This window comes from Hyaloscypha bicolor (assembly GCF_002865645.1).
Source record: "Hyaloscypha bicolor E unplaced genomic scaffold K444scaffold_182, whole genome shotgun sequence".
Lineage (NCBI taxonomy): Eukaryota > Fungi > Ascomycota > Leotiomycetes > Helotiales > Hyaloscyphaceae > Hyaloscypha > Hyaloscypha bicolor.
Window position 1 is genome coordinate 796,721 of NW_020194684.1, and position 15,670 is coordinate 812,390.

The 15,670-nt window shown below is 31.1% G+C and overlaps 3 protein-coding genes across 3 annotated transcripts; 1 reads left to right on the plus strand and 2 right to left on the minus strand.

Moving 5' to 3' along the window:
• Nucleotides 1-802: 802 nt before the first annotated feature.
• Nucleotides 803-1,487, plus strand: K444DRAFT_546383 (uncharacterized protein; the record flags this gene model as incomplete). Its single annotated transcript, XM_024876217.1, has 2 exons — nucleotides 803-1,036; nucleotides 1,113-1,487. Coding segments are annotated over 2 exons (609 nt in total), but the record flags the coding sequence as incomplete, so codon positions are not given.
• Nucleotides 1,488-2,043: 556 nt separating this feature from the next.
• On the minus strand, nucleotides 2,044-3,548 carry K444DRAFT_620245 (uncharacterized protein). Its single transcript, XM_024881662.1, has one exon. The coding sequence runs from the start codon at nucleotides 3,523-3,525 to the stop codon at nucleotides 2,188-2,190; it is 1,338 nt and encodes a 445-aa protein (XP_024727976.1). The 5' UTR covers nucleotides 3,526-3,548; the 3' UTR covers nucleotides 2,044-2,187.
• A 3,037-nt stretch (nucleotides 3,549-6,585) lies between these two features.
• Nucleotides 6,586-6,774, minus strand: K444DRAFT_545799 (uncharacterized protein; the record flags this gene model as incomplete). Its single annotated transcript, XM_024876168.1, has 1 exon — nucleotides 6,586-6,774. A coding segment is annotated over one exon (189 nt), but the record flags the coding sequence as incomplete, so codon positions are not given.
• Between the last annotated feature and the right edge of the window lie 8,896 nt (nucleotides 6,775-15,670).

The following is a 15,670-nucleotide window of genomic DNA, read 5'->3' on the forward strand; positions in this document are numbered from 1 at the left end:
CTTCCAAGAAAATCTGAGCTAAAAAGTTGTGGCTGTGCGATAAAATTTAGGTTAATATTCTAGGTGGGCCACGAATTCCTGCACCCCCTGGTGTGTGGCTGACGGGGCGGCTTGATGGGGCTAAGAGTTCGGAACGGAAGAACTCTGTTCCATTGGCGGGCCAATTTCCGCCGGCCAATTTGCCGACGATAACATTAACAGCAAACAACAGAATGCCGCCTCCCGTCGAGTGTAGCTTGTCCAACACTAGACTGCACTCTTATCCATTGCACTGAAATCCATTATGAATATACAGCAATCATTGTAAACCACGCCTCCCGAAAGCTTCACGAGTCCCCCAACGCCTCCTGCGACTGAGGAGAAAACCTCGATATCTATCTCACAGATTCTTGAAGCGGTTAGACGTCACAGAGACGGATATAGTCTGCCTGCTACCGAACACTGGCTTCGATTTTCGCTAGATGTGTATTATTACAGGGATCTTCAGCGCTAGCTCCGAAAAATCAATCTCTGGGATTACTACGAACACAAAGTTCGGTAGGTAAAGTACACTCATGTCCCGCTACTTGGCTAATGCGATGGCAGATACGATTACTTCCCATTGGCCAAGTTATATGTCCTCCGAATACCAGGTTCGTTATACGAAAGCCTCGAATCTTATATCACACAAGAGATCCTACGCTAGTTAGATACAATTGCCCGGAGCGGCAGTCCTTTAGCGGTATTTGCAGGAGATATAGAAAATAGTATATCTGCAGAAATCAACTTTGAGGATACTAAATACGGTTCATATTAGCTAGGCGCCTCGTTCCAATATTTTGAAGCACAATATCCAGGCGTTATCCTTGAATTGTCCTACTCGCAAAAGAAGAAGGATCTGTCACGTTTAGCAAATGAGTATATTCTTGGGTCAGATGCCGATATCCGCGTCGTAATTAGCATCGATGTTGAGTATAAAGGAAGCAAGAAGGCATCTGTTTCAATGTGGCGTCCACGTATTGGAGTTAATAATGTGGGAGAGAAAGAATTATTCGTTGTGTAGACAGTTACAGACCAGGTATGCTCGCCAATAAACCCTTTTGAAAAAGCGATATCTTGTCTAACGCTACTAGCTCTTCCGCGATTTTGTAGGAAACCTCATTCCTGATCCTCAAGCAAGCCTGCAACTGCGACTCGAGGACTTTGGTACTGAAGCTTTTGGTGCCAAATTCACTGATCTGACTCAAAACATATACATCTCGGCAGAAACGTTATTTACCTTTCTCGAGCGTGCCGAAGCGAAAGCGAGGAGACTGAAACAAGGTGAAGGGTTGGTCAGGAGCACCAAACCTTGGGTAAGAAAACGGCGCAGAGACAGTACACCAGCAGAGCATCTTGATCCAGACCGGGAAGGCATATTCACAGAGCAGGAGCAGAGGGCAGCGAAGAAGGCTATGATGGATGACGGTTCTTACAAGGCCAGCTCTTCAGAGGCAGAGCTGGAGTAAATGCATGCTCTCTATCTTTTACGAATACCTTTGAGGAGACACTGTAATGGTAGGTAGACGTTGGTGGAAGCACCGGGTGGATCGGTTGCTGGAAACATTCATTTTGTTCATCACATTTCATTCACATCAAGCGGTTGCTACATGACACATCGACTACGCAAACCATCTATGGAGTGTGAGAAACCACTCGACTCCTGCGTATGAATCTCGTAACCTCCCATCCGACTAAATAATACTAGAACGCCGACAGCCATATTCGTAGACTGCGATTTATTGCACTTTCACATCGTGATTGAGTCTACTAGCTGATATGACTGAGAGCTATGTCTATATGTCAGGACGGTTGCTTTTTAATACTCCTGGAAGGGGCAACCCGTGTGCCCAACTAGGGGTAGATCACGTGATCAAAGCCTTCCACTTATGCCTCCGGTCAAGTGCCCTATCTTCAAATTCTAATCATCAACTTCCAGCCACAACACATCTCCTACCGGTCGCCCCAGCGTGAGAATTTCTCAGTTTTCATGGCGTAATCCATGCGAGTAATTTGAATAAAAAATCTTGAAATTTTGATAAGGTTTGACAAAGTAATTGGTAAACATGACTCTCGCCTGACAAAAAAAGTTCAAATTCGCTGGATAGTCGTTAGAGACACCCTGTGACAATAGTGTTTGCCCCCCGACATTATCGCGAGCCCTTTTTTTTAAACACTTTTCACTTCACTGTCACTTAATACACGTATCTCACCCTCATCCTCATCCTCATCCTCATTTCTCCTTGCAGGTGTCTTGCCTTCACCCTCATCCTTAATTACTTCCACAGTGAAGTCTTTACCCTCACCCTTTTTTACTAACTTATATCCTGGAGGCAGCTTAGTTTCTGCCGAACATAGTCTCAACCGGGTTAAATCGGCCATCAGCGTGGTGTGCGTTGGCGTTTCCGTTTCGGATTCAGATCTCCATAACCAGGAGCGGCCTTTGTGATTCTCCTTGAAATAGACGTACAACACGCGAATAACGCTCCCGAGGCCGATGATAAGAGCAATTGTCTGGGCAGCTGTTGAGACAGAGTTGATATCCCGGATTTCGTTCCACCAGATTGTCAGCTCGGTCCCGACTATGACAACGCTCCTAACGATGAGGTCGACACAATGGTTCATCTTCCGGAGAACTTTACGGCGCTTTTCGTCAACGAGCTCCCTCGACTTCCCCGACTTCCCCCAGCCACGGAGAAGACCCACGAGATTCACGAGGCAGACGACCATGATTCCCAGGTGCACGGCGACATTCACTCCACGGAATGTGGCCTCGTTCAACCGGATCCGGGCGAAGAAGAATCCATACTCCGGGCATTCTGGAGTGCGCGAGGGCTGCGGCACCCACGCGAACCAGAACCAAAGCTGGAAGGCGCCGACGGCGATGAGGAGGAGATAGTAGAGCAGACTGAACATCTCGCTTGCTACTACACCGGGAAACCGCGAAGGATCCCAGCGCGCTTTAAAGCCCGTTGCGAGACGCCATAGGTGGACTGGGACGAGGGTAGCATACGCGCCGAAGGTGAGGAGCAAGATGATATAGACTTCGACGACTTGGAGAGAAGAGCTGTCGCGCGCGGTAGTGATAACGAGGGCGATGAAGGTGGCAAGCACGAAGAGCGCGTTGGAGAATAGCATCTCGCGAGTCTCCTCCTCAAGGTCGAGATAGGACGCAAGGAGAACGCCGTACCATTGCAGGTAGAAGCCGACGCGGATTCCAAGGCCATACATGTCAGCGTTTCCAGAGAAGCCGCAGGCAGGCATGTTGGAGGATTGAGAGGTTCTTGGCAAACGAGAGATGTAATGAATATAGTTGAGGTTATAGATGGGAACTTGGGTTGAAAACGCGAATAGAATTTGGGGTTGGAATATTGAATGGACATTAGAGAAAGGTGGTGATAAACGGACAGGTTCATTTCTTTTTCTCGGCGTCGTGTGGCGTTGGGACGTGGCATTATTGTATTGGAAGTTTGCTTCCAAAGCATTTTTGTGAACGGAATCACCCATTGTAGTTCAGGTTCGAGGGAGCGATTGGTCTGCCCCGCGACGCAAAAAAAGAAATTCGCTAAGCCGACTGGTGGAACGAAGGACACGCCCTCTCGGGCCTGGCATAATTATGTAAGCGAACTTACGTCGGAATTAGCCAAATTTTATGAAAGGTGCGGAGTCATTTCGCTCTAACCCAAAATCGTTAGTCGCTTCGACTCCAGGTACTGATCCGCATGGCAACCTTGCCAAAATTTACACACCATAGCAGCCACAAGGCTAATAACGATTTCCTGTATAGGGAGTAAGGCCCCAGAGCTCGGATAAGACTGCTTTATAAGTATTTGGGATAGTATAAGCTCGGTAGTGGAGCTATAGTAGAGAAAGTTTATTATACTATAAAGGGAGACTCTTTATAAATCAGGTATAATAGCAATAATACGAATATGATTTTCTAGTAGGAGGGGTTTAGGGTATCCGGAAGTGGCTATAGAACCTAACTTACAAGAAAATATAAGAGATATTGAGGTATATACAAATTTTTAAGATACTTAAAGTCAAAGTACCTATTATTTTTTTCCGGTATATAGGGTTTTCTGGTATACAGGGATATATGTTAGATGTTTTAGAGTATTTATAGATTTTGTATTACTTGAACTTAAAGTACCTATGATTTGTTTCGTTATAGGGGATATCTTAATATATAGGAAGAGATATTACAAATAAATACTCAAATTTTCATAATATCTTTAAACTTTTGTATTTCTAGTCTTATAGATCTTCTAGGTTTATTATACTCTCTATCCCTTAATTTACGAGTCTTTACTATAGATTGCTTCTGCTTCTTTCTAGGATATACTTTCTGCTTAATAATCTACTGAGATTTTGTTTTATTCCCTATTATTTCTGTATTTATTAAAAGGATTATTTGTTTCCCCCTTATTAACTGTCTTTTGTCCTTAGTATTTAGAGGCTTTAGTCTTTTGTAATTACTATTAGGACCATTAAAAATATCGAACCGTTTAGAATATAAACCCATTTTTTTTGTTTTAAAGAGTAAGAACTATATGAGTAAGATATTAGTATACTAAGACTTTATATTTTTATAATACTATAAGTCTAATAATAGTAATTATATCTAACTATCCGATTATATTCTAAAGGTATTATCCCCAGAGCCCTGTAAGCAATATATAGAGATCGGGGCCTATAATAGCCAAAATTGGAAGCTGTATTAGGCAGGTCAAAAATAGTAGTCTGTATTTAGTTAATAATAGATATAGTATAATTATAGCTGTATTCTACTTCGAATTAGGTTTCTGTTCTGGATATAATAGAGCTTAATTAGGCAATTAGCTTATAGGAACTATTAAATTACAAGAATATAAATAATATTAACCTAGAGTTTTAAATAATAGCTATTAAACTTCTATTTGGAAAAGTTTCTTATAACCCATTTATATATATTTATATTAATCTCTATCTTACCTAAGACTAATATACCTTCTACTAAACCGACTTTCCTATTATCTTAAATAGTACCCTGCTATAAAACTTGAATAATAACCTATAAATTCAAAAAGTTTATAGTACTTATAATAACTACTCTAATTAATATATAAAACATTGTTTCTTTACTTAGCTTAAGATATCGAGTCTTTACTAGAGGGACTTGGTTAGAGGCTATATTTTCCCTAGATACTAATTAGAGGGCTTTAGATTATATGATTTTCAATAGTATTAAGTTATACTAAAATATTTTTATATTTCTTATTAAAAATTAAAGTAATATTATATAATATAACCTGGCTATCTTCCTGCTATATATAATATCAAACAATAGAGTCAGGAGGAGCTCTCAAATATAATATTCTACTATAGTATATTGGTGGCTGTACCCTAGAGTTGTACTGTCTTGCCTGATACTAATACCAGCAGCCTCGAGTCCGGCAAGAAGGCTATCGACCTGACCCCATTGCTGTACCCCTTAAGCATACCAGTAGCCGTATCCCAGAGCCGTACTGTCTTGTCATCTGATACTGATGCCAGCAGCCTCGAGTCCGGCAAGAAGGCCACCGACCAGACCATGTTGCTATGCCTCTCGAGCATCTGCTATAGTATACCTGTGGCCGTATCCCAGAGCCATACCGTCTTGTTGATAGACACCAATGCCAGCAGCCTCGAGTCCGGCAAGAAGGCTACCGAGGTGACCCTGTCGCTATACCCCTTAAGTGTCTGCTATAGTATACTGTTAGCCGCATCCCAGAGTAGTACTGTCTTGTTAATAGATGCCGATGCCAGTAGCCTCAAATCCGGCAAGAAGGCTACCGAGATAACCTTGTTGCTATATCCCTCGAGTATCTACTATAATATACTATTGGCTGTATCCCAGAGCAGTACTATCTTGTTAATAGATACCAATACTAGTAGCCTCAAATCCGGGAAGAAGGCTACCGAGATAACCTTGTTACTATATCCCTCAAGTACTTGCTATAGTATACTTAACTGCTTATTTGAGGCAGCCTATAAAAGTTTATCAAGTCGGTATTTCCATTTATAGTTCAGCCTATAGAATGTATTCTCCTTCCCCTTACTATAGATAACTAGTATTAAGATATCAAAGATATCTAGTAGGAAATAAATAAGGTCTTCTTTATACTTAGTATCCCGATTTCATACCTATAATACTTGCTTATTAAAGCTGAAATAAGAAAGAGGCCTGTCTCAAAGAGTAAGAACAGGAATTCCTGTTATCTTATAAAGCTATACCTTTAATAATTTCTTATTACCGAGTCAGTTACTATTTGAGGAAAAGAACTCTACTAATAGTAGTATAATAAGCTCTTGAAGTATCTAACTACAGGTAAACCATTAACTATTCCCAAAAGCTACTTCCTATAGCTTTAAAAACGGGTCTATTTAATCTTTTATCCAAATATCTACTAGATATATATAGTATATTACTGCTTTATAATACTAGTAAAATATAGAGTTAATAGCTTCCGAAATCTTACTATTCCTCGATTTGTTAATATAGTAAGTATCTATCTAGAAGTATTATAGGCCATTATAAGCAGCCTGTTATCTATAGAACTGAAGCTTTTTATATCCGTTTTTCGTCTTTCCAGAGCCATATTTTAGGTTCTTAAAAGTAACCTCTTTATTATCTTCTCTCCAGATATATAAAAGTACTATATAAGGTATTATAGGATAGGTAATATTATTTGTAAGGCTAAATTCGCCATTTGCTTCTAGCTTGAGAAGATGTATTTGGGCCTAAGTATTAACTGGTCTATAGATATCGTATTCGATATAGTAAGAGTCTTTATTAGAAGTATTTGGTTAAGGAGGTATATAATTCAGTAAGGAATTATAAATTAGCAAAAACGGGGTCTGGGTTAAAGAGATTAATAAAAGATTTAAGGCTAAGGCTCTAGCTATATACTAACTATAAGTTAAGAATAGATCTATTATATAATATAAAGCCAGGTATCCTTAATACGAATTGGGAATAAAGGGCTTGAGATTATTAATATCTATATAAGTAGTAAAGCGTTATGGTATCCGCAAATCCGGACTTAGCTAAAGTTATTCTCGAAAAGATTAGATACTTTCTAGAGAATACTTATACTACTTTATATAAACTTAGTAGAGTTCCTAAATCAATATTATAGTATTATAACTATAGTTATAATTCAATTAAGTAATAGGTAGCTAAGTAATAATGCCTTAGTCTATAAGAGAAGAAGGTACTAGTAAGTTATCTTCTTTAAATATTAGCTAATAGGTATCTATTACCTATTAAATTTATAAGAAATCTAGTATATATTATTATACTTTAGTATTTCTCCATTTTCCAGATTCCTATAACTAATTAAAATAATATTAAATCTCCGGGAAAGAATTAGCTATAGGCCTTCTATAAATACTACCTAGAACTTAAAGCTATATAAATAAAAGTAATAAATTAGGATAGATATAATCGTTATATATATAATAAAGTTATAAACTAGTTTACTATAATTAGAGAAGAACTAGCAAGCCCTATAGTTCTTATTGAAAATATATATAATATAGATAAGACAGGTATTCTTCTTAGTATCCTTAATTTGCTTAAGATCCTTATAGGCTAGTATGAATTAAAAACATATAGAAGAATAGGTATAAAACAAACCTTAATTATTATAATAGAATATATCTCTACTAATAGTCGGTATCTTAATTCTCTAATTACTTAGCCTACTACTATTTATAGGAGTACTTGGATAACTCACCCTACCTCTAGATAGTATTATAGTTACTCTAATAGTAGATATATAGATATAGTAATTAGTCTATACTGGATTTGATATATTTTTGACCCTTAGATAAAAGAATAAGTAAATAGTAAGCCCTATATATTAATAAATAATAGATTTGGTACCTATAAATTATTAGAACTAATAAAGTTCTATTTTGAAAACAATATAATCCTCTATTGCCTTTCCTTATATACTTCCTATAAGCTCTAACTTTATAATATTAGTATATTTGGCTTATTAAAGATCATATATTATAAGAAGGTTAAATAATTATATTAAGGAAATATAAATATAATCAGAAAGCAGTATTTTATTCTTCTATATAATTATATATAATATAAAGTAATAAATTCTCGGAATATTATCTCGGGGTAGTTAAAGATAGAACTTTACTCATTTAATCTAGAGTAAGTACTAAAAGAGATCCAGAAGCCAAAAGAGGTAAGAGTTATTAATAGTAAAGCCGATACTACCCTCTATTATCTCAAGCTTCCGGAGACTCTAAAGACCTTTAAAAATTTAGCTTCTCTATATAAAACCATTAAGATAAGCCTTAAATATAAGGAAGTACTTAATACTTATATTAAACTAAGTATCCAGAAAATAGCAAATACTATTAAGAATGCTTTTACTAAATAAGTAATTCTTCTAGATAAGAACTTATTATTTTTCGAGTAGAATAATAAGAAAACAACCTGTATATTAATAAAAGTAACTATTATAGGTACTGCTAAAGTTATAAGTTATAAGGATATTATTGAGGTATAATAAAAATATAATATAAAAGATATAAAGACTATTATAGTTAGAGGATAGCAGATAAAGTATAATAGAGCTCTATCTAAAACTATAGGGAAAAGAATATATAGCTATAAATAAGAAGAAGTAATAGATGAGATATATTAAAATTTTAGTAATTCAAAATCTGAATCAGAATCAAATAATAATTACTTAAAGAGGAAGTACTGAGATTACTGGCAGAATTGTATTATCTTAAAGTAGTAGTCAGCCAAAAAAGGCTTCCGGAAAATGGGCAGTTCTGCCTGAAATTACTGGCAGATTCTGGCTCCTTAATTATACTATCTACTACTTTCTTTAAATACCATAACTAGAAGTCTCTTATTAGTATTTACTTCTTCTATAATATTTTTACCTTTATTTACTATATTACTGCCATATCTTACTCAAGAGCTAAAAGATATAATAATAGAGCATTTACTATTATATTTAATAAGAAACTTTATATTATTTTTTTAATTAAAATTTTCTCTGGAGTAAAAGAGTAATAAAATTTGGTCTGAATTCTTTAAAGAAGATAATAAGTAAATCCCAGAATTATTAAAATATAGCCTTAAATCTATTCTGGTAGGCTATAATTTAAATAATATTAACTATAGCCCTTATAAACTCTTATATATTACTCTTATTATTAGAGATTGGTTTAGTAAGTTTAAAGAGCCTGAACTTCTTCTCGATTCTCTATAGTCTAAGGACTTTAATAACATTTCTAATAAGGTTACTTTTAGAGATTCTAATATTATTCTTAATATTAATAAGCTATATTAATATAGTAATTCTATTATTATAAACCCACAAAATATCTTTACTAAGGAATCTATATCTATTACTATTCTAATCTAGAATAATCCTATCTTCTACCAAATATTATATAAAGCTATTATTAGTATAGGAAGAATCAAAAAAAGTAATTTTAAAAGTATAGATATAATCTATATAATTGAGGTTATATATAGTAAGGAAAGGTATTAGAATTAGATTTTTAAAAGTCTAATTCAATTATCTGGTTTTAAGAAAAAGAAAAAAAATCCAAAAAATAAAGGGTTATATCCAGGATAGGAAGGATATATAGATAAGAGAAATTATTTAATATAGAAGTAACTTAATATCTGTCCCTATATCCCGAAATATATCCTATTATAAGACAAATTTATAGTTTAGTAATTATAACTTTTTTCTTAGTAGGTCTATAAAGTTTATATTTAAAAATATTACTTTCTTTAACTAATATCTATTTCTATATACCGAAAAACCTTATATATCGGAAAAAATTTATAGTTTGAGGTCTTTAATCTCTACTATATAAATATATAAAGTTATAATATTTATCTCTATATACCGAAATATATAAGGGCTATACTTACCTGGTTATATTAGTAGCCTTTTTATCTAATACTAAGCAGGTTATATCTAGATTACATAATAGGACAATATAGCTCTAGAATACAGCTATAGGAGTACTACTATAGATAGTTAAGGTCTATACTAGCTCGGTTATATTAGTAGCCTTTTTATCTAATAATAAGCAGGTTATATCTAGATCAGGCAATTTATTAAGATTAGAAGATAGGATAGATAAGGTATTCGAATTATTACGAATATCGAAAAAGATCTTAGAGATCTTTTTATTATAAAGAATATCCTTTAGTATCTTCTCTTTAATACTAGTAGTATTAAATACTTGTAAACCTAGTAAATATATATTAATAAGACAGATATATATAGTTAGGATACCTATATTAATTAAAAGAATAAGGATAGAAAGTAAGCCCTTATAGTAAAGGTTTATGCCTTCGAGATTAATATATATAATTGGCTTATATGGCTCTAGTAATAAATAATATAAGATAAGTCAGTTAACTAGATTACTGATTTACTTTATTATATTAATAATCTCTATCTTGATATCTCTTATACTTATAGCAAGTTATTACTAATATTTCTCCAGAGTATCTTAGGACTGCCTTTTTACTAATAAAACAGTTATTACTATTACTAGTAGAAGGAGCAGATTTCTTTTAGATATTAGGATTTCAAATTATATAGGCTTATTACTCTAGGTAGAATATAGAATAGTTTTAAAAGAATAGTATTTCCAGGTTAGTATTAATATAAGAGAGGGCTATAATACTAGCCGGGAATTTAGTATAGGGATCTCAAACTTGATTTATACTTAGTAGAAAGCAGAGACTTATATAATAGAGAATAGGGACAGATCCTCTGTATTTAGTAAGTAATAGATACTAGGTATAGGATCTATAGTTATAATACTTAAAGTGGCTATTATAGCAAGTAATTAGAGTATATTAATAAAACAGGTTATAGTATAATTAAGAGAGGTTTAAAAGAGTTAATAAGGATATTCTATCTTTTAATTTTCTTTATAAGAAAATATATACTTACTCTTACTAGTATTAGGCAAGTTATTAAGGCAGTAAATCTATATTTAGTACTAACTCTTTATAGAAAGCAGATATACCAGAATGCTTTAGTAAAGGCTATAATATACTAAATAAGCCAGTTCGATTTCGACCTTATTATATAAAGCAAAGTAATAATGTTTTAAAGATATATATAAGAATTAATAGTATATATTAGTATTTTAAATATTCCCAATTTCTCTCTAATTATATTAAGTAAAGAAATAATAGTTTCTGGAACTTTCCAAAATTATATATCTAAAACATACTATTACCTAACTACTGCCTATTATTTTTCTGCTTCTATATTACTATTATAATAATAATTAAAAAAGGTTTTTATATTTAAAGTTAGTAATAGGTTTATTATACTATTTATATTAATATAGTAATTTGTGAATTTTGAAATTTGTTTAATTTTCGGTATACCGGGTTTTTTGCTATATAGGAACAGATATTATATATATTATCTATTAAAACCCTTCGGACTCTGGTATAATATCTCGAATATTAATAGATATATTTATAATATAGATAATAGCTGAAATGGGATATAGCCTTAGCTATTCCAGGAAAATGGCTTAATTATTAAGAATACTAGTAAAGAGTATATTACTATAGTCTATTCTAGTAATAACCCTAATAGTAATTCGACTTGTATTCAGGCTTATATATATTCTAAAGATAACTGGGTATCTTATAATTATAGAAATAATAATTCTATTATTTTAATACTTTATATTAAAATAAGTACTTTAAATAATATTATTAATATTAAATTGCCTATAGATAGAGAACAGGAGCTATATAGATATTTATCTTAGGGATTTAAAGGGAATTTGGAGGTATTTAATATAAATAAAAGTAATATAAGATATATAGCTATCTATTACTATATAATACTATATTCTATATAATTGGTTTTAAATATTTCTATAAAGCAGGGTCTATTCTATTTAATTATATTACTATTTATTCTTATACTTTTTTTTCAGGAAATATATCTATTTTAAGCATTTTCTGAGAACTATTACTAAATTAGAAGTAGTTATAAAATAATACTCTTATAGTATTTTAGGTTATTTATTTTACTTTAAGATACTATCTTAAGTAATTTAATCTAAAGAGGTAAATAAATAAAAGAGATATATAGTAAATATAGCTACTTATTCGGAGGATACTAAGGTATAGTAGTATAACTGGCTACTTATTTAAAGAGGTATAGTAGTAGAACTGGCTCCTTTAGTAAAGAAATACCAGATATACTTACTATTTTTATACTAGGCCAATATATATTAATAATTAATAAAAGAAGACAAGCCAGAAATAATACTTCTCCAGAAAGCATTCTAGCTAAACTGCCTAAATATACTTTAGAGTCTAAATAGTATATCCTCCTATATAGTAGAAGGCGAATTATATATTACTAATTTTTTAGTTAACTCTTTTAAATAGGTTCCACTTCTAGAATTTTTATAATTGAGTATCCCTTATCTAGTAGTATTTCATAGTACTAGTAATTAGAATAAAGCCAATTCTTGCTTAGTATATCTATTAAAATATAAATATAGCTAGGAAGTAAGGACAGACCTATAATAACCAAGAGATATAGTATCTAATAAAGTAGAACTGGTTTCTTACAAGATTCAGAAGATATTTCCTTATAAGATCCTCTTATAAATTCAATCTTTTCTCTCTCAAATTACTAAGTATTTAATACCTAACTTATTGAGATAGGAATATAAGATAAAAGATAAGTATAGTACTATATAGGGTAGTATTTTTAAGAATAAGGTTTGGCTTTCTATTATAACAGAAATGGGCTTTAATCCTATTTTAGTAAATTATAATCTGGATTAATATATTTACTCGAGAGTTAATTAGAGGAACTAACTAAGCTATCTGGCTATTATACTTGGGTAAGATAAAGATAGTAGAACTAAATATAATCTGACTAAAGTTTAGATAATTTTCTTCTAATCCTATTAAAAATATATATTACTAGAACTAGGAGAGTATTTCTTTCTAAAAACTGGATTTACTTTTAATATTAAGAATACTATATATGAAAATTACTTTACTTATATATCCGAGCCAAGGAAACTTTTATCTCAAGAACTGGAATACTACTTCTCCTATTTCTACTAGAATAATAATAAGTTTATAGTTCGAAAAATTAGTTAAGATAATATAATTAGAGTTCGGAAAAGCTTAAGAAAAAGTATATTATTAGTTATTAGCCTAGAATAGAAGTATTTTCCAAATAAAATACCAAGATAATATTACTTTATAAAGAATAGAACTATAGTAAACTTATAGGAAATTTGGAGAGATAGTAGATTAAGTAGATAGACTTTAAGAAAATAATTTCGAAATACTTAGTAATTAGTAATTTAGTTTTAAATTAATTTGAACCCTTTAAATTATTATAACTTAATATATTTTATATAACTTATAATAATATATAGTAACTATTTCTAATACTTGGAACCTTGCCTCTAATATATAACTTAACTTAGATTACTCCCGGAATCTTTTCTTCTAGAAATTATAATAATTCCAAGAACCTATAGACTCTTAGAAGTAAAGCTCCTGGAAGCCAATATATTTCTGGAAGCCTTTTTTCTAGGAAACCTACTAATATTACCTATTCTCTTCTTAACCCTCTATTATTTTCTATAACTCCCTATCTATAACCTTTTTACTTACTTATATCTCTAGTATATTCCTAGAAAAAATATCTTAAAGAGCTAATATATAATTAGTAGTATTCCAAATTATTATTAGTATAACTTAGAAAAGGTTTAGGGTATCTGGAAGTAGCTATAGAATATAACTTATAAAAAATTATATTATAGGAAATATTAAGATATATATAGATTTTGAAATACTTTAAATTAAAGTATCTATTATTTTTTTTAATATACCGGTTTTTTTAGTATATAGAGATAGATATTATATATAATAGGAAAGAGGCAAAGAGATAGTCACGTGAAAATACACTAAAAAAAGGGGCTTGCTTAGTAAGCAAGCCTGTAATTATAATAGGGCAATAGTAATATCTATATACTAATAGTAAATAAAAGTAAGATTACTAATAATAATAATCTTTATAATATTTAAATAAAATAAATTAGAATATTAGAGCTTAAGTTATAGCTATTTTAAATACTATATAAGATAAAAATTATCCTATAATAAGTAAAAGAAATCTATTATTCTATCTATTGCCTTTTATCTAGAATATTCTAATATCCTACTAGATAATCTATCTCCTATTTAGTATATAATATTTCTTCTAATATAGCTTAGTCCAGGCTATATAAAGCAGATATATTATTAGAGTAATAAGTATAGTAATTACTATTATAATAGTAGTTATAATAGATATAATAGACTAGGAACTATATTAGGTTATATATATATTAACCAAAGTTATAATTAAGCTAATAATAGAATTTATTAGGCCAGGTTTATTCTTTTTAGTATTATACTAATTATATAGATATAAGAAGATATTTATAAGAAAATATAATCTTCTAGCCAAATATAATTATAACTTTATCTCTACTAGAGCTATAGCAAACCAGATATTCTATAAATATAGTATATTTTTATAGTCTATAATAAAAAAATATTTTAGGTTATACTAATTATAGCCTTTCTAGTCTTTCCTATATTATTAAGGATATAAGAGTTATAAATTAAAGCGAATATTATAGAAAGAATAATAAAGCTAGTAAAAAAAAGCCAGATAAATAGACTAGCAAGTATATTTATATATAATATTTTTAGTATATTAATTTTTATTTATATCTAGTTATTTATTAATATAGAATAAGATTCCGAGTTTTCCGAATTAAGCTAAGAATAAGAGTCTTAGTAGAGAATAGCTTAATAACTCTAATTATAAAGTAATAGAAATAATATATTTTAATATAGACTTTTACTAATCTTAATAGCTTGAGTTTTAGAGAGAGCTTAAGGTAAAAAAGGAAAAAAGGAAATTTAAGAGTGAGTTAAAGAAATAGAAGAACCTAATATAATAGTAAGACCTAATATAGCTATCTAAGCAGAAGCAAGAATATTCTTTTATCTATAGATAAATATATAAAATATAGCTTGGTAATATCCGGAAATAAAGTATTTTAGTAAGTTAAAAGAGCTATTTTTAGAGTTTACTAAAAGTAATAGGCTTTTATTCTTAAAGCTAGATATTACCTCGAGCCAAATAGAAGGCCAGATCTAGATTACTAGATAAGAAATAAAGTATTTAGATTTAAAAGAAGCTTATTAGTAAATATAAAATACAGTTATTAGCAAAATCGGCTATACTCTCTTTTACTTAAAAAGATTCTAAATATAGACTATATTAGCTACTTTTAATACTTATATCTAATAGCTCGGTTAGTTATCTAATATAACTTATTATAGAGAATCTAAGTTTCGGTCAAATATTAAAGGTAATAAATATAATAATAAGACCCGAAATCTAGCTTTCTTAAACCTATACTTATAAAAATATTAGTATACTTTTTCTTCTATAACTTTTCCGTTTTTATAATAGTAGAATAGCTTCTTATTAGTAAGGGTATAATAGCAAAACTGGATATATAAGAAATAATATAAAAGTATAATAGCAAATAT

Bases quoted from the DNA above. Each gene is read 5' to 3' on its own strand.
- K444DRAFT_620245 (XM_024881662.1), bottom strand. From the start codon at position 3,525: ATGGGTGATTCCGTTCACAAAAATGCTTTGGAAGCAAACTTCCAATAC.